The sequence below is a fragment of the Maylandia zebra genome, linkage group LG16 (assembly GCF_041146795.1).
Source record: "Maylandia zebra isolate NMK-2024a linkage group LG16, Mzebra_GT3a, whole genome shotgun sequence".
Taxonomy (NCBI): Eukaryota; Metazoa; Chordata; class Actinopteri; order Cichliformes; family Cichlidae; genus Maylandia; species Maylandia zebra.
In genome coordinates, this window is record NC_135182.1 from 20,600,588 (window position 1) to 20,619,518 (window position 18,931).

The window sequence follows — 18,931 nt, forward strand, 5'->3', positions numbered from 1 at the left end:
ACCCTTCACTAATCAAGAAACACTGGCTCTTAATGCTTGATGACACAGCTATGGCCCTCGACTGTTCCTTCAACGTGTGTCTGTGATTGCTTCATTTGATAACAATCCTATTTACAATCAGTGTTCTTGGCCAGCTGAAGATGAAGGGGAGTCTGGGCTAAGTGCCACGAGAAAAGCCGAGGGGAGAAAAAAAAATGAGGGGGCATCTTCTACGTGAAGGAGAATCAACACAATCCAGCCTCGGTTGTTTTCATTACTTGATAACAGCATGGCAAGAGGGAGCTACACAAGCAACGCCATGTCTTCCCCACTCATGGGGGAGAACACAGTCTTGACACTCTTACGTTTGAGGAGTGGAGTTGATTAGAGGGCGACCCTAAACAAGTAATTGTGACTTGCCAGGTCTTCTTTTCCCCCTAGGAGCAAGGCCATCATAACCATTAATATGTCTCTCTAGCAACTGTGCTGCAGTGACAGATGCCTCTATTAAGATAATGCTCGTTGGCTGCAGCTCACAGGATTGCTGTGTGTGTGCTGCCTGCATGTTATCTGCTGGTCACACTGACTGTTAGCGTCCAGCATTTTTCCTATTGTTCACAAATGTAATCACAAGTTCAAAAGTGACCATGAAAGGATCACTCCTGCAGCAACCTGGGATAGTCATGTGATTGGACAAATATATTTTTTTAAAGCTCATACTTATTACTTCAAAGAAAAAGGATGGCTGAAACAATTTTAAATATTTTTAAGTATCAATTTTTCTTTGCTGTTAAATAAAAGCAGCAACTTAATTTATATTGTAACATGAAGACAGTTAAGGATACAAGTTTAACAGACAACTGCCAGAAAGTGCAGCTCTGTACTATACATGCATTAGTGGTGGGCATATTTACTTGTAATGAGAGGAAGAGGATCCCTGGACAGATGTTCGACTGCTGCTGAGGCTCTTCTCTAACACCAGAACGTCCTGACCGTGCTCCTTCAGTCGCACAGTGTTGGCTTCCACATCCTTCATACAAATAAACACAAACACAGTAATGCATTTACTATGGAGACCACTGACCTATGAAAATGTTGTTTCAGTTTATAAAGTCATGTGACCTGATCGACCCAGGTCACCTGCCAGAGGTCACATTTAAACAGTGTTAAACAGTAGTGACGTGTTTGCCAGTACATAAGCAGCTTCGTGAAAATGTTATTCTTTAGAAATGTAAAGTATCAGTTATTATATGATATTTACAATTTTTATACATATTTGGATATTTTACTATAAATATATGCTTTTTAATTAATTTTTTTCTTATTATTATTCTTATTATTCATTCCCTATTTTATTTATTTAATATTCAGAACCATCATTGCACTATTTTGAGCCATGCAATAAGCATGCATAAACTATCTGTAATACTAAATTTCAGTACAATTTTTTAATTGTTTGTTTAAGCATTTTTAATAGCATGTTTAACACACTTAATGTGGTCCAAAGAAGCAAATGCAGACCTAATATGATATTCTGTAAATCAATCATACACGTTTAACAACTTTAATAAAATATGTTAAAAAAACATGTGATGTCACTCCATCAGTCACTACATGTGTAATTTCAACACATTTAGATCTGCAGACCATCACTACGTAGTTAATCTAGAACAAAAATCTCTGCTTCTATTTTCTATTTCAAGCAGGAAATCTATGACGTGTCAGAGCTCCCAGATGTTAGTTTACATCCACACCTAATTAACCTCAAATCAGTAAAAGAGGTCATTATCAACATATTTCATATTTAGTGGGATGATTGAGCTAGTGGGTGCAAGGGACTGGCATACGATCACAAAAGATGCATTAAATAACTTTTATGGATGCATTACTACATTTTTGCCAACAGAGGGTGTTGGTGCTTTTTCATTGTTAATGAGATGAGTTTAAACAGACACTAACCCTCAAAATCCTGTTAAAGTCCTCCTTGTCGACTCTCAGGAAATGACAGTTGTCCTCTCGCAGGACAATGGAGGCGGCGCGGGGGGCGTCGTTGACAAGCGCCAGCTTCCCAAAGTCGTCTCCTTCATGAAGAGTGCAAACAACACCCTGTCCAGGACGGCATACTGATCAGTTACTGGGTGATGAATCAACGTCCCGGTCAAAGCAGTATAATCAGTTTGATGTCTCTAGAACTAACATGATTTCACAAGAGGAAAATACCTACTTTTCCATAGATGACAACATTGACTGAGCCCTTTAAAATGATGTACCAGGATGTGCCCTCCTCACCCTGATTGAACACTAAGGGAGAGAAGATTTGATTTCATATAGGCTGTCTTTGTTGAATTAATACTGATTGTGTGCTGAGCAAATTCAATCATTAATCAGCATTAACAATGCATCTATTACACATTACTATTTTTTATCAGATTACTTACATACTGTTCCTGCCTTTGCATGGGACTCAAAGATCAGCACTCCGGCCAGCTCTCTCTTCACCTGCAGAGGAAGATCAGGAGGATCAACATTAAGAGAAAGCAGCCAAAATAAAAGTAAAGGCATGCTGTATGTGTGCAAAGCTTAATATTCCAGCTATTCAATGCAGCACAGGTGTTTGAAAGATTTCTTTAAAACTGAATGTGAGTGAAACGCACAGCAGTCCCACATCACATATCTTGTTTTTTGGTTTGGCTGAATCCGAGCAGCAAGACAAACGGATGATTTTAGTTGTAGAATAATCCCCTGAAGCTATGCAGTACATACTTAATGCCTTGCTTATCCAGAGTGTATGTCAAAGTGTTCTTGGACAGGATCAGTGAATGAGTGTTTAACACGCAAGTTTTCATCTTTGCATCATTTTTCTTCACTCTCACCACTCAAATGGGACCAAAAGGCCTAATGAGCCAGATATGATGTTTTTCACCAGGAGAAAGATGCAATTTCAATCTGTGCATTAAGAGAAGGAATAATATGGTCACATAATGCAGGTAAACTGTACTCACAGTGGTGGAGAGGTGTGACAAGGCCTTAATATGAAGCAACTCCTCATAAATGATCTCCAAATCATCTGCTGTCCTTTCAGATGGACTAAAAGACAGAGGATGAAAGAAGTCATGAAACAATCACCCTTTTTATTCCTTTACTGATTTCTGCTTCAGATTCTTACGGTTTCCTCAGGATCATCCTCAGATGGGCATCAGGCCCGATCTGCGAGAGAAGCAGCAAGGTATCCTGTAGCTCCTCTTGGCTCTCCCTTCTTTCGTCTTCAGTGGGGAAACTGGCATCCTCCTGTTCATCGTCCAGAAAGCGGTAAAAAAGGTACTTGTCCTGGAAGCTCAGCTCCTGGTCCACTGCATCACAGAAACACAGCGCAGACAGCGGGCATTCAATTTCAAATCACTGGGTCGCGCGCTGCACACGTGCAGACACACATCACGCAGAGCCTCACCGTGGTTGAGAACACCTTCTTCCAGCAGCACCTGCCACATGCCTACAGCCTGAACGCGAGAGTGGACACATGAGCTCTGCTGCAATTGCCAGTCAACCAGTTCTGTCCCCACACAACACCGCCTAGGAAAGACAAATGCCTATATGAGCTCCTACATGGCTGAGCAGGTACGAAAGATCACTTTGATTTTCTGTTTGTTCTGTGTTTTATGAACTGATTTCCTTTTTCATGATTTTCTGCTGTTATATTTTATTCTCTTGAAGTGCAAACAGGGCTTTGCTATAAAAGAGCTTTTATATTCAGCCGCTGTCTACAGCTTGTACTGATAGATGTGGTAAATAAAATTGAATATTATGTGAATACATTTAATGTCTTCATAACAAACAAAATTATGAAGATTTCTTAAAATAAATATAACTGATGATTGACAACAAACTATAAATGCAACACTAAGACGTGGTGAACCTTTACATTTACACATCAGGCAAACACAGTTCAACATTATCATTTCTTTGAATCCACTAATGATATTTACTCACCTTTTAGCTCTCACCAGATAAATCTACCTGGCTGCCATTTACTCTAAAGCAGTAGAAGCAAAAAGTGTGTTTACTGCCCTTTTTGCACCTGTCAGTCCAAAATAAGCTCCAGAACATGTAGTGGAGCCTATCCTAGCTGTTACTGAGGGGAGAGGCAGGTTGGCAGTCTATCACGGGGCTAACACAGAGAGAAAAACAACTATTCACACTCACTCTCCCACCTATGGGCTATTTAGAATCACCAAAATAACTGTGGGACTGTGGGAGGAAGCTCGAGTACCGGAAGAGAACCGATGGCCACCCACTGGCTGGGTTTTCATCTGTGCCCCTCTGGTTACAATGCAGATTAGAGTTTCGAGATTTTACCATGAAGTGTTTTCACACCTGCACAACAACCCTGATCTCTTCTGGACATTACCTGGTGAAGCTCCTCAGTCCAATAGCTGTCAGCTCTACTCAGGCAAAACACCATACTAAACCATGTGACACTGGCCAAAGTTCATCCCACACATCCCAGCTTTTGATGTTGGATACTGGCATAAATCCTTAATGTTCTTCAACTGCTTTCTTTGCTTTTAGAGAGTGATAAAAATAGAAAAAAAATTAATGAATACACTTTGCTTGAGTGTTTCCATTAAAAACAAAGGGGTGCCAAATGAAGCTTATGCATAAGTTCAATAAGGGGTCTCACATCTTTCTGTTCCCAGGTGTTGCCAGCTAAATCTAAGCTTCACATCACTTCCACTTTCCCATGCCATCAAGCTGTTTGTGACATCACTGGTCTAGTCCAATCATCTTTCTCCCAGCCTTCTTCAGGCTAATTCACAACGTCTACTTTAAATCTTAAATCATCTCCACCACCAGCGTCTAAACCCGGGGGGGTCCTGCTCTATTCCCTATCACCGCTGGGCTTCTGTTGAAGTCTAACCACCAAATACCTCTATCTAAATTCTCTGCATCAATAAATCATGTTCATCTCTGTCTAATGATCTCTCCTTATTGAACTAACCTGTACGTCTTCAAATGGTACTTCCTGTCTCTGATCATGTGAGGCGCCCTGGAGAGGATGGCATTCCGGAGAATCTGCCCTGCACGGAGGATCTTCTCGGAGGGGACCTGCACGGTAGAATTTTAGTTAAATCTCAGCACACTGTGGAGTCTGACTGAGTGCAGTGATTGTGTTTACTACCTGAGAAAAGCATTTAGGGTGGGGTTTGGCTGGACTTTGAATGAATGACTTCTGCAAAATAAAGTGAAACATAAAAAAAAAAAAAATGAGAGGAGGTGAAATAAAATGCCTCATGCATGACACTGAAACTCAGGATCTACTGATGGCATTACACTGAATCTCACAAAGTGGGTAAAACTGAAGGTTCGCCAAAGAACAAAACAGTCCAGTAATTTGCGATAAAATACATCGGGGAAGAAACAATGTGTCAGAGAGACAAGTCCGGTCTGATGTTTTTCCTCTCACTGTGGGGCCACAGGATCTCATCCTCGCTGTTACTGCATGACTCACAGCTGACATTATGATTTTATTGCATTCAAATTTGATTTTTATTTACTTTTTATTTACTTTCCATACCGTTCCGTTAGCAGAGTCTTGACTGATGCATTCAGTTGCTTTAATGGGACACAGATACTGTGAATTACAGTCTGGGAGTGCTTTTTTGTTGTTGTTGTTGTTGTTGTTGTTGTTTTTGATTTTTCCAGCTGAGGATGGCCATGGGGTGGGCTGCAGGACTTTGACATTTAAAATGCATTCTGAATGCTTCAGAGAGCAGTGCAAGTCATGCATTTATGTGAAAGCTTTAAAGCCTCATCATTTATTTACAAGACATTAGACCACTCAGTTGCCAAAGAAACTGGGCTTATTTATATATGTTATAGTAAATTAATTCTGTCTTTGTCGGTTACATAACAAGAATTCACACTTTCAGTTTCTCTTTTTGTGTAAGAGAGCGATTGTGATGTGGCTAAACTCCATAAGTGAACAACGCATGTAGCTCCATAAATCTGCTGTAGTGCAGCGTTATCAACTCAGTGGTCAGGAAATGACAGCAGGAGAGGGGACAGGAACTGTTCTGGATGGAGACGAGAAATCCAGTACTGTGTTTATATTTAGAGCAACTTTAAACAAACTTCACATTCCACACTTATTTCTGTGCCCCACTGAGGAGGTGAGCAACAGTACAGGATGCTCTTGCGGCCTCATAAAATGAAAAGGTTTCATCCTAAATAGAGACAGAGGAATTACCTTATTCAGAGGTTTGGAGACAACAAACGAGTTGTTGCTTATGTTCTCTTTGTCAGGCAGTCCTGGTGGGGAAAAACAGAGGATGTATGTTAGTCATGAAGGATCTGTAAAGATCCTGCAAAACTGCAGAGAAAAAAAGAGTTTATAATCACTGAGATGTCCGCTAAAGTTATAAGTAAAACACACACACAAGAAGCTTTACAGGGGACTCAAATTTACTATAACAAAAATCAACTAATCCTTGAAAACAAAAAAGTTGCATATACTGTACATGTTCTGTTAGAATTTTTTAATTAAAAATTGCATCCTGAATATTCAGTGGTGGTGTGAAGGTTCTCAGTCACCTCCACCTCCTCTCATCCGAGAAGCTTCTCGGAAGCTTTTCTTTCCAAGCTCCTTAGACTGTTCAATGGTCATTTTTTTTATGCTGAATAATTAGGTTCCTCCATAGACTCTGTAGAACAACTGTCAGTGGTTTGAATGTCAGACTATGTTGGCCTGCATTACTACACTTTCTTCATACTATTTCTTTTTGTTGGACCACCCTGACTTCAGAAGTGCCTTCATTACTCATGGTATACATTCAACAAGGTGCTGATTTTGGCTCACATTGACACGATAACATCACATAGTTGCTGCAGATTTCTCAGCTGGACATCTTTGGTGTTTTTCCAGTTTTGGTGACACTGTGCAAACTGTAGCTTCAGTTTCCTGTTCTCAGCTGACAGGAGTGGCACCACTGTGGTCTTCTGCCGCTGCAGCCCATCTGCTTCTGTGTTCAATGTGTTACATATGCAGAGTTGCTCTTCTGCAAACCTTGGTTGTAACACATGGTTAATTGAGTTACTCTTGCCTTTAAATCAGCTTGAAGTAGTCTGGCCATGTTTCTCTGACCTTTGGCTTCAACAAGGCATATTTACGAAGAGAACTCCCGCTCTTCTTCTGACCATTCTCTGTAAACCAATACTGTAAGTTGTGTTCTGAAATACTCCAACCAGCCTGTCAAGAACCAACAACCAAACCACGTTCAAAGATGTCTTGAAAATATCTACATGCCTAAAATTGTATTGCGTTGTTTCATTTCTTTCTACATTTTATCTGCTCTACTGCCAGCGTGCAAACAACTGTCAAAAATAAAAATAAAAGTACTCACTTTTAGTACAGGATGGAAAAATGTTTACATCCTAACATTTTGTGAAAAAACTCCATACATAGTTGCTTTTACAGTTGACATCATGGTTTCTGTTTAATATTAATCCTTAAAAAAATAAATTTCCCCAAAGTTCTCCTCACCACAAGTGCAAAAAAGAGTGAAAAACACTGAAAGCACAAACATCTTATATAACCTACTGTATACGTGGTTCAGCCCGGAGGATTTCTGCATTTTATTGAAACCTTCAGCAGCAGAGAGGGTCATTGCATTTCATGCTAACAATAAAGACATGTACCAGCCTTGCACGGTTTTAGTATGAATTATATTTTTCATGTTATGTGTTTGTATAGAATTTGTGCATGTTTACAGAAGTTAACACATCTGCCCATCATTCTGTTTGCAAAGCTGTGATATCAGTCCGTTCATTCAACCAGGAATGTAGAGTAAAGTGAAAGTTAAACCAAGTGTTAGTCATTTGCCAGGAAAGAAAAATGCTGTTTCTGAGCAGAAATATTTTCCATTGTAGTGGCCAAACAAATGCATGCTTAGGTGGAGTGCATGACTGGAGTGAAGGAAACAATGCTGACCTGTTAATAACAAAGTGATTTAAAAGCGCACTGTAAGAAAACAGTTTAAAACATGTTTAATTCATTTGATTTGCTGTGACAGTAACAAAGCGGCTGAGCCTCTGCACAGGAGAGTGCTTCAGCCTCGAGCCGCCGGTGCTTGTGTGACTTATGTCTTTCTGCATCTGTGCATCGAGTTCAGGCTGTAAAACCCCTCAGTACTCAACTCTATGCTGCAAAAATACTCAAACCCCAGCTCTTATATTGCTGCAGCAAAGCATGCAGCAACCAAAAAGGCACATCCACTTTTAAAAGCTACAGTAGTTAATAAAATCTTAGCTTTAGGGACTGTAAGTTTGAGGATGGGAGTTCTTTACAAGAAAATCTTTAAAAAGCATTTTCTTTCAAATATGTCCATCATCATTAAAAATACATAACAATAGACAGTGACCCCAGTGTTGGTAAACCAGCAGACTATGGATTTATGGACTGCCGTTCATCATTTTTATGATACGTGACTTTGAAGCAAGTTAAGTGCTCTGTTTGAGCAGAGCAAAGTCAATATCAAGTTAGGTTGCAACAGAAAAGCAGAAATAATAGTATCAGCCTCGACACAATGCCAGAGGTTCCGCAGTAATGGAGTTAGTCAGAAAGAAATACAATAAAAGATCCTTTTTATTCGTAGGAGCAGAAAAATTGGTTGTTTGTAAAAACATTTATAAAGTCAGAGGAGCCATTTACTGTAAAATGAAGAATTTCTTCTTCATCTTGATAAACTCTGAAGACAATCAACATACTAACACTGAAGTAAACTGAATCAACTTGAGGACAGCATGACAGCCGAGCAATTAGGAAGCACATGAGCAGTGAGTACTTTTTTTCTGCCTGTACTCTTGCTCCATTTCATTTAGTGAAACGGAGGCGCCCTTTCTCTAAATTTCCTGTCTCTCTACACCGTCGGCCACAAAAATGTTTTATCATTTGTGACATAAAAGCTGCTGAAAGTAAAACAAATCCACAAGCTTTTAAGACTATAACCATCTGTACAAGCTACTGTGTTTAAACGTGTCGGAGCATCAGCACTGCGACATTTTACAGTTGAATGTTAGCATGACATTTTATGCAATGTTCAGTGAACGCTTCAAAATCACAGGACAGGCTGTGATTTTGAGGCATTTGTTGATTATGATGGCGTAACTGCTAATAATAACTGACAAAGTTAGGAATGAAATATATAGTTGTTAGGTCCAAACGAGGTCACTTACTGTCTGCGTTACAACCACTTTCCATGACACCATAGCGTGGGGCGAGTAGTCCAGCCATACAGTGATGATATTTCTATAAAAATAAAAGCAAATACCAGTTACACTTGTAAATAAAATAATGTTTAATGTAAAGTAAATTGTATAATATATATATAATATGTATCAATAGGAATCAAATAAATGCATACAGGTGGAGTCAATCCATCATTATTACACCAAAACTGAAATTAAAATATACTCTCGATGGCCTTTATTTAGCTGCTTCTGACTCATCAAGGTGGCTGATGATCTATGGCAGCAAAAAGATCACAATAACTGGAAAAATACTTAAATGTGTCTCAGGAATCACTCTAGGACTCAAAAATCTATACTTCTTAAATGTCTTTCCATGTCCTTTAGCTCCCTCTTTTCCAGCATTTCCCATCTCTGCCTCTCATTAATGTGTTGTCTAACAAAGGCAGGACAAGAGGAATAGAAATCACCCCCACTGTCATCACTTGTCTCTAGGCTGTGTGGAAAAAATAAAAAGTCAATGAGGGTTTCGGGTGTCTGATGATATTTCATTCTTATTAGTCCTAACATGCAAATGTAAGAACGGTTCAGTGCATAATTATTAAAAATAGGGGAAAACCACATACAAATACCTCTTGTATGTTGCATATTTCTTTTTGCCACTAAGTACATGTCCATTAATGCTGTTCCAACTGCAGAGAGCCACAGAACAAGCACAGCAAGACAATACAAGTATACTTCCCTCGTACCATAATTGTGTCCTGAGGCAGCACAGATATTACATAATGAACATCATACTGCACCCGTGCACTTACAAATGCAATGTTTATGACACTGGAGCACTAATAGGACACTCCAACAGTAACCAGCGAGACAGGTTTTTTTTTCAAATTCAGGAATAAAAAACACTAAAAAGATGCATAGAATACCATTTAATTCCAAATTATTTCTGTGATTTTTAAACTAACACTGTTTTCCTAGCAGCATATTACTGTACAAATTGTGTTCAGCCAGCTTTGGAAGTAAAGTATAGTTAGATGGTACAGACAACTACCTTTTAATAACGTACACTTAGCCAGTCACACAGCAGTAGCTTGATGCATTTAGGCATGTAGACATGGTCAAGGTGACCGGCTAAAGTACGATCTGAGCATTTGGGGAAGAAAGGGGATTTAAGGAACTTTGCACATGCCGTGATTGTTGTCGGAAGACGGGCTGAAACTCCAGAAACTGCTGATCTGATGGGATTTTCCCACACAACCACCTCTAGACTTTAAAGATAATAGTCTAAAAAGAGAAAAGATTCAGTGAGCAACAGTTCTGCTTTGAACTGATAGGAAGGCAGCAGTAATTCAAATAACCATTTTTAACATGCAATGTATGCAGAAGAACATCTCTGAAAGTACAGCAGAAGACCACACCAGGTCCATACACAGTGTATACCTTCTGATGGCTGCTTGCACCAGGTTAATGTGCCACAAAATTCAGATTAACTCAGGCTTTATTTTTGAATATGACAATGATTTCACTGTATGCGAGTCACCTCCATAGTCAGCGGAGCTTCAATAGAGCACCTTTGGGATGTGGTAGATTCTCATCATGGACATGCAGCTGAAGAATCTGCATATCTGAAAATCTCTGAGGAATGTTTCTTTGTTGTTCCACAAAAAACTAAAGCATATCTGAAGACAAAATTGGGTTGAACTGGTACTAAAAAGGTACAAATAATAAAGCATTGAGTGAGTGTGCATTTGTTATCGTATTTTAAACTTTGTCAATCAAATAACGAGATCTGCATACATAAATACATCACTCCAACACAGCTGATTGTTAAAATTATATTTTCTTAATAGGAATTTGCCAAGTAGATTGACAACTCAAGATTAATATGGGGTGAAAGACAAACAAAAACTGATTATGTGCTGCAGCCACTGCGTAATAGGTCAATAAAAAACTGATTGAGGACCACTTAGTGCCAGACCAATTTTCCCCACCATCCTATCTTCTGGTCAGTGGAGACTGAATGAAGGCAAGAACTCTAGAGCCCTTTGTTCCTCTGATGGCAGCGTACTCAGAGGTCATGCTTTAAACTCAATTCTGCACTCTGAAGTCAGTTAATCACTTAAGCAAGCCCTCAGTGGCACACAACCTTTTCCCTCAAGCCTTTTAGATATACCTCAGTGGCCTCAGGTTGTAACTTGACTTGTTGCTCACCAAGATACTAAAAGATATAAGCTCTCCAAGCTCCGATTTTGATAATGTGCCTGTTGTGAACATGCAAAACAAGATATTTAATTTTAAATTAATCAATGCAAAAGCAGTGATTCAGTCAGAGTCCGGCAATTCTATCAATCTTGGCTGACAATTAAAGGATTTAGGATTAAACTGAGGCACGCATGAACAAATGAACTCAATCCCTCTGAGCCAGTAAAGCCATGCTCCCTGAGGGACTGAATGCAGCAGATGGGATGGGAGCGTTTTTTTCGAGGGGGATTAGGACCACTGTCAGGTGTGTAAAAAGCAATCAGTTTCTATTTTATTCGTAATGACGTCTTTGACTCTTGTGATACACAACACGATATTTTCTGCAGGGAATTGTTTTAATACCAGCTCACTGTAACCTGCCATGTTTTCAGGACTGTCTAACCTTTTGCCTGTATAAAAACTGTCTTTGTTTTATTTTAAAACATCAGGCATGTAATAATAAAATCTTTTAAGTCATTAAAAAAGAAGTTTCTCACTCGGATGTCATTTTTTATCATCATTCTTCACTCAGTTTCTTCTGGTTTGATGGTATATTAAATGAAAAAAAAAACATATTCGTTTTTTCATAAAAGTCTCGGATGAGAAAATTAGTTCAAAATGTATATCATTTTCTTTTATTTAAGAAATGTATTTTTTTCTTTTTTATAAATGCATCAAATAGTAATAACAGTTAGTTGTGGTTTTGCTTCTAAAAATCCATACTCTCATGTTTACGCTCTTTTAAGAAATAGTAAAGCTTCATGCAGATTCGTTTACCATACTGCAAAGGGAACATTCAAAACGGACATTTCTTATTTCTTTGTAACAAGTTAAACAAATAGTTAGACAGTTATATTTTTAATGTATAAAAACACAACATAAAACAATCTAGTCGGTATCTTCTGGAGAAAATTAGCATTTATAAGCCAGACATTAGAGAGGCAACAATCTTGTCGAGGCGTACTTCCTGAAATGTCAAACTGCTGCTTAACTGAAATGAATCAGTCTGATTATTCACTCACTGGCCTTTATTGCTTTCATCCAGATTAGAAGATTATTAGAGCATCAAATCAGCTCGCAGATCAGCTAGACTGGTTCAAACTGCAGCTATACTACAATTACTTTGATAAGTAGATTTGGCGCAAAAGTCATTTCTGACATTTTATGAGGCTCGTTTATTAAGATGTCTAAATGTGCCGGGATTGCTCCTCTGAAATGCTAATTCAAATATTTATTTCTCAACAAAATAGCAACAGCATCTGCTGCTCTGTGGTCTGCCAGACTCATCAAACTCACCAAACTCGCAGTAGCCCTACTCAGCCATACCTGCCCAGTCTAACTGTGCCTCTCAGACATTACCTTATTCCTAAGACTGAATTTAGAGCCAACTTTGATTCAGCCTTTTTGATCATTTATTATAATTAAAGTCCTTAACTTTGGTAGGTAACTTGGATCCAGAAATCTTTCAACCATGACAACATGGACACTAACAATACTCAGGTAGGCTTTGGCCTTTAAATGATGCTTGATTGATTCCTCTCTTTCTTTTCCCCAGTCAAGTCTGTCCCGTATTTAGCAGGTTAAAATAAAATAAACAATAAAAGGCGACTCAAATAGACCAATACGGCAAGGCTGGGTTGGTAAAGTAAATCTGTTGGACATTTTTCTTTGCCTTTAGACAATAATTCTGATGGCAAAAGAGCCAAACAGGACAGGCAAAAATAAATAAATAAATAAACAAATAAATAACATATCTGGCGATACATCCGTTGCTGGAAATTTCTTCTTGTTAAAATTGAGTTTTTCCTTCCCACTGTTGCCAAAGTGCTTGCTCACAGTGGGAAAGACATTCTTTGGTTTTTCTCTGTATGTATTATTGTAGGGTCTACTTTACAATATAAAGTGCATTGATGCGACTGTTGTGATTTGGTGCTGTATAAATAAAACTGAATTGCATTGAAAAAAAAAAGATGCTTGATTGGCACTCAGGGGCGCATACAGCACTACACTATTCACAGCAATTACACCACAAAGTGAACATGAACCACCTTTCATGTTGTTTACAACAAATTGTGATCAAACTATCCAAATGTTGTAGCAGTAATGTTTTTTCTAATTTTCTAATTTTCAATGTGTTCTGCTTTCAGAGATGATGTTCTGCATACGTTGGTTGTAACAAGTGTTGCTGGCAAGTGTTATAACAGCTGTAAGCATTTTATCAATTCGCCTTTGACCTGTGACATCACCAAGCTATTTTAACCCAGAGAATAGCTGCTCACTGGATGTTTTCTCTTTTAAGTCCATTTTCTGTGAACCCTGATGATGGTTGTGTGAAAGTATCTTTAGGAAGGGAGAATGTACTGGTTCAAGTTTTTAACACAGAGTCCGTATTAGGACTCACAAGCAGTTTGGAAAATAACATCCACACTTGTACTTGAGCTGATTCTGACAGCATAATGTGCAAAGCATCAATTAGAAAGACCAAATAAGATATGCAAATCAAATTATCCTTCACAGTTTGTCATTAAGTCAGCAAGCACAATGGATTAGTCAGCCCACAGTTTTTGATTCAACCCTTTATCCAAATGAATGACTGTTTTATTTCCATGACTAAATTCATGAACTTTTGCTTAAAGCAGATCAGTAATTTTACAAATACTTCAAAACTAAGAATGATGCTGTTTAAACTGATAATAGAGCAGACCAACACATCATGAAATTATTATTTACAATTATTTACAGTTTTGGACATCAAACATGGTGAAATAGGACACTGTGGTGTAAATTCAACATGGGAATATTGTTTTCATCCATTTTTTTCTATTCATTTTTACAATTACATTTCACTTACTGTTAAGTTTGGTTTTTACCTTTGTGCAAAAACTCTATATTTCATAAATATTTCAAACAATTGCAATGAGAAAAAGCTCATCGTTGGAGTCGAATGCTCGGAGTAAAAGCAGAACTATAGATAATAGATCTAAAAAGTTCAACTCAAAGAGCAGCTTAAAAAGGTCCCCTTTTCAACCTGAAGTATAGAAATGAGGTATAAACATGCTTTAAAAATATGAATTTACTCATTTGAAGTAGCATCTTCAAAGCTGAACCCAGAACAAAGGATGAAGTTCAAAGAATTATAAATAATAAAAAAACTATGTTCCTGAAATTTCTGAAAACAAAGGGTTCAAATGTAATGTTTGTCCACATTCACTCTATAGAGACTAAAAGTGAGCAGATTTCAACAGAAAAGGTAATCTTGCACTTCTGAGCAATACCACAGATTAACAATAGTGAAGTCAAGATTTTTTAATTAATTTTGCATCATAATCTCTCAGAGAGAGATTTTTGTTATTTTGTGTAAGTGTAATATCTAATATCACCCTTGGTGATTGCTTGTTGTGCAGTAACAAACACTGACAGTCATTAGTGCACATCTGACTTTTTTTTAAAGAGCCAAAATTTAGATTTCCATTTGCTCATCTTAATTTGTTAGGAAGGATTCAACCAGAAAAGGTCACAAACATCCAAAAACACGGTTCAAACTGACAGACGAGCCACGTAATGCTGTAAGCGTCACGTTAGCTAGGAGCGTGTAAGTATAGTGGCGTTTGAAAGATCAAATGAATAAGTCTGGATGTGCTCTTATACATCTCTTAACCCTGTTCTCTTATGATATGTCATTTTATGTTTTTCCATATGCATTAAACAACTAAAAAAACTGTCACCGTGATTTGAAAATTGCAAAATAAGCATCTAATGCACAAAGGTGGTGTACTTTAAAGAGATGACATATATGTTTTATATTATCTATGTCATAACAGCAGATCAGTGAAGCTATTAACCGGGTCATCTCAGTGCAGTCTCAGTTCAAGTTCCTTCACGGTCTTTCACGCTTGAGTACGTTACTGCGTTGTGAGCATCACCGTGCATGAATGCACGCCTGTATTTTGAATGATTCACGAGAGATTACATAAGCAAACGTAGTGCAAACTGTTCTGAAAGTATTCAGCAGTTATTCTGAATATTTATAGGGATGCTTTGAGTTAAAGGGAAACCATTTAGGGAAAAGAGCTTCATTTCTACAGTTATAGATTTTCTTCCAAACTAAATTCAAACCATGAGGTAGGACTGAAAAAAGTAAATTTAAGCTTTTAAACTGAACATTCAGGTTATCCTCATATATCTAAATTTGCCCCGGTAATTACAAGGTAACTATCCTGCAACTAGAAAGATAAATTTCTATGAAGCATTTTTCATTTCTACATTTTGTTTCAAATGCAACAAATCAATTTTTTATCGCTGGAAAGCTTTGCAAATGTTACCTAAAGATGCTACCAGAGTCCCATGCAGCCTGCTACTGAAAGCTTCGCCACGCTCTCTTAATCCAGATGTTGGCAAACACTCCAAGCATGTATGTCTGATTTTAAGATTTCCAGGGTATCAAGCAGTCTGTCGCAGGTCACAGTCAGCATGGTCCAGCAGGATCCAGCAACGCCCTCAAACTGCTCTCAGAGCAGTGCGAGCAGACCGTCTCAGCCGGAGAGCTCAGCAGTGTGCCAGTCAGCTGCTGACTTCTTCTGAGCAGCAGTTGCTAGGTGATTACTCAACTCCAGTCACCGAGCACACGGGAGAGCATGCTCAATCTCTCTCTCTCTCTCCCTCTCTCTGTCACAAGCTCAAGCTTATCTATTCACACAATCCTGCTCATTTTCAGCATGGCCACCTTCATAAAGCAAGAGCAAAAGCCAGTCACAGACAGGATGCGAAGACTAATGTTCAGGAAGATAAAACTGACTGCAATGAACTGCAGATGTGCCAATCAAAGCTGAATTGTGGTTTGATTTTTATTTCAAGTAAAGTCTAAAAACTGATATTTGGATGTTTGGATGTTTTCGTCTGCAGACAGAAAAAGTCTTGTGGCTTTGCACATTATGTGTTATACTTGGAAAAGTACCACCCTGCTTCTAGTTTGTCAGGTGTTTGACATCTGCCAGTATATATTGAAGTATATACTTCAATATACTTCAATCAATATTAAGAAATGAAACAGGGAAATGGTTGAAAAATACTTTAGAATACCAAGAAGCTATGAATACAATATAAAGAAAAACTTTAATTAAAAATACATAGGTAGTACATGCTGAATGAGTAGCATAGGCTGCTGAGCTACACCCAATAAGTAATATAAAACAGTTCAGTGTTTCCAGTTTAGTGCATTTTAATTTTCCACTGAAAAATTGTGCCAATCTTTAAACAGAATATGACTCAGTACAGCTGTGCTGTCTCATAAAACAACAGCTTTTTGCAGTTAAAACAGAGTTAAAACACTGCTCATTTTTGTATTTTGCCTTTTTATGGTTGTCTGACATATGACATTAAAAATGTGTGAGTTGACAGTTAATGAGTTGTTTTTATTGCATTTCCAGAACTTATGTGTGTCTTATAAAAGGCTGAAGAAGTACATAAAAACTGTGCAGCACAGACACTGAACCAATCAGTTGTGTTGTGTTTTTTCGAAAAGGAAAAAAAATGTTGTTTTGCGTATTTCCCGGTGTAACTTATCAAAATAACCCAATACTAGCTTCATATTTGCGGTAGTAGAGATACATAAAGATTTAAATTCATATCAATGTCCCTTTCAAGAACAGAGAAAATCTGAATCTTATCTCTGACTTTGTTACTTATCGGAGCCACAAGACAGCCATATTGGATTCCTGGAGGTGATTATTCACACTATTAAGTGTTTAACCTATATGCTCACTGGCCACTTCATTAGATACACCTGTTCAATTATTTGTTAACACAAATATCTGATCAGTCAACCACATGGCAGCAACTCAACAACACGATTAAGATGACCTGCTGAAGTTTAAATCGCATTTTTAGAAGGTCCCAATCTGGGATGTCTCCTGTAGGGTGTGGTCAGAATTTGTCATGAACAACATCGAAGCACAGATCCATCCTGCCTTATATTCTTTAGGGCACATTTTGAGCCTAAATCATACCTGATTGATTGACGCAAACATGACATAGAGTTAACTGTATTCAAATTGTGGAAAAGACAAATCTGTAGCAACTGTGTAATGCTATGATACCAATATAGATCAAAATCTCTGAAGAATGTTTCCAGCACGTTGATGAATCTATGCTACAAATATTTAAAGCATGTTAAAAGAGAGTCCCCATTAACTAATGAAGCAAGGTATAACTAATGACATGGCCAGGGAGTGTATACAAAGAATATATCATCAGCAAAGTGAAAAAGTAGAAAGTAAAAGAAGCCAGAAAGCAAAATACTACACCAAGTGTCATCTAATGGATGTTTATTTATTTTAAAAATATTTTAATTATTAATTAGTCACATCACATGTCTTATCTCTCTTAATCCATCAAAAACAACCGAGAGTCATTTTACTTATTTATTAAGTATTTTGTCATTTACATTCTAATTTCTCAACATAAGACAATATGAAAATACCTACAAATTTAAATAGTTATTCAGTTTCTACAGCTATTGATCTAAGACAGAGAAGAAAATGGGATTACTAATGAGAGAAGGTGCTGAAACACACACTGATCACACAGGTGTAGGCGAGTGTGTCACTGTCAAATCTGACAGCCTGTCACATCCAGCCGAGAGAACAATAAGGGGCCTAGATTCTGCAACAACTTCAAGAGAATTTTGCAAATCAAATCATATTTTGATTTAACAATCTTGAATTTGAATTAATACAGGCTTGTACTGAACAGGCAATAGCATAAATTATCTTTTGTAGCTGATAAAGACAGTGGAAGAAGAAGATATCCCATTTTCCTTATTTTCCTCTCGTGTCACAAATTTGACCTGTAGGACTATGTGCCTTAACTTGCAAGCTTAACTGAGGTCGGGGACGCTGGTTGCATTACTCTGCCTTGCAATTTGGCTCTGTTTTTGTGAATTAAGAAAAATAAGCAGCCATGCTGGCAGTGTTATCATAGTTGGTTGTAAAATCTGGTTTGCCGTAAAAAAAATAAAAAATAAACGTGTGTCAACAAAGTCAACAGGGTTCATCCTCTTGACACAATGACTGTGATGAGTCAGTCAGCCACATTGCTATCCACGGAGCAATTCTTCTAGTCTAGCTGAATAGGATTACAAAGATCAGCAAGGGCAGCTGCAGCTTCACAGGTGCTGTTTTATTTTACAGAAATTCATGTTGCAGGCTTACGATGATGTAACAACTCTGGGCGGAGATAAGGCAATTATACTATGTTGATACAATCTTCCTGCCCTTTCGTTGCACGTATCCACCGACCGCTCCTATCAGAGGATATATGTGGCCTGATTTTTCCAACCTCCCCCTTACCCAGTCCTCAGACTCTAGAGGGCATGTTGCATCCCTGCCACTTCCTATTCATCACTTTTTTCCACGGGTTGCACACCGGGTTGCTTCTATAGACTGATGATACTGACATACCAACCTCCCTG

General features: G+C 38.1%; 1 protein-coding gene across 4 annotated transcripts in view; it reads right to left on the reverse strand.

Annotated features, from left to right (window-relative positions):
• The window catches only part of rapgef4a (Rap guanine nucleotide exchange factor 4a), a 36,114-nt gene that overhangs the window by 8,741 nt on the left and 8,442 nt on the right, over positions 1-18,931 (reverse strand). For 2 of the 4 annotated variants that reach the window (XM_004557737.5, XM_004557740.3), the window contains 11 exons: positions 9,208-9,280; positions 6,224-6,285; positions 5,156-5,206; positions 4,976-5,082; positions 3,428-3,549; positions 3,146-3,329; positions 2,982-3,066; positions 2,418-2,478; positions 2,204-2,280; positions 1,939-2,085; positions 894-1,009 (listed from right to left, as the gene is read on the reverse strand). In XM_004557737.5, coding sequence (XP_004557794.1) covers positions 894-1,009; positions 1,939-2,085; positions 2,204-2,280; positions 2,418-2,478; positions 2,982-3,066; positions 3,146-3,329; positions 3,428-3,549; positions 4,976-5,082; positions 5,156-5,206; positions 6,224-6,285; positions 9,208-9,280 — 1,085 coding nt within the window. Of the gene's footprint in view, positions 1-893; positions 1,010-1,938; positions 2,086-2,203; positions 2,281-2,417; positions 2,479-2,981; positions 3,067-3,145; positions 3,330-3,427; positions 3,550-4,975; positions 5,083-5,155; positions 5,207-6,223; positions 6,286-9,207; positions 9,281-15,785; positions 16,035-18,931 lie in introns of those variants that run through there. The other 2 variants (XM_004557739.3, XM_004557738.5) reach the window with 2 other exon arrangements.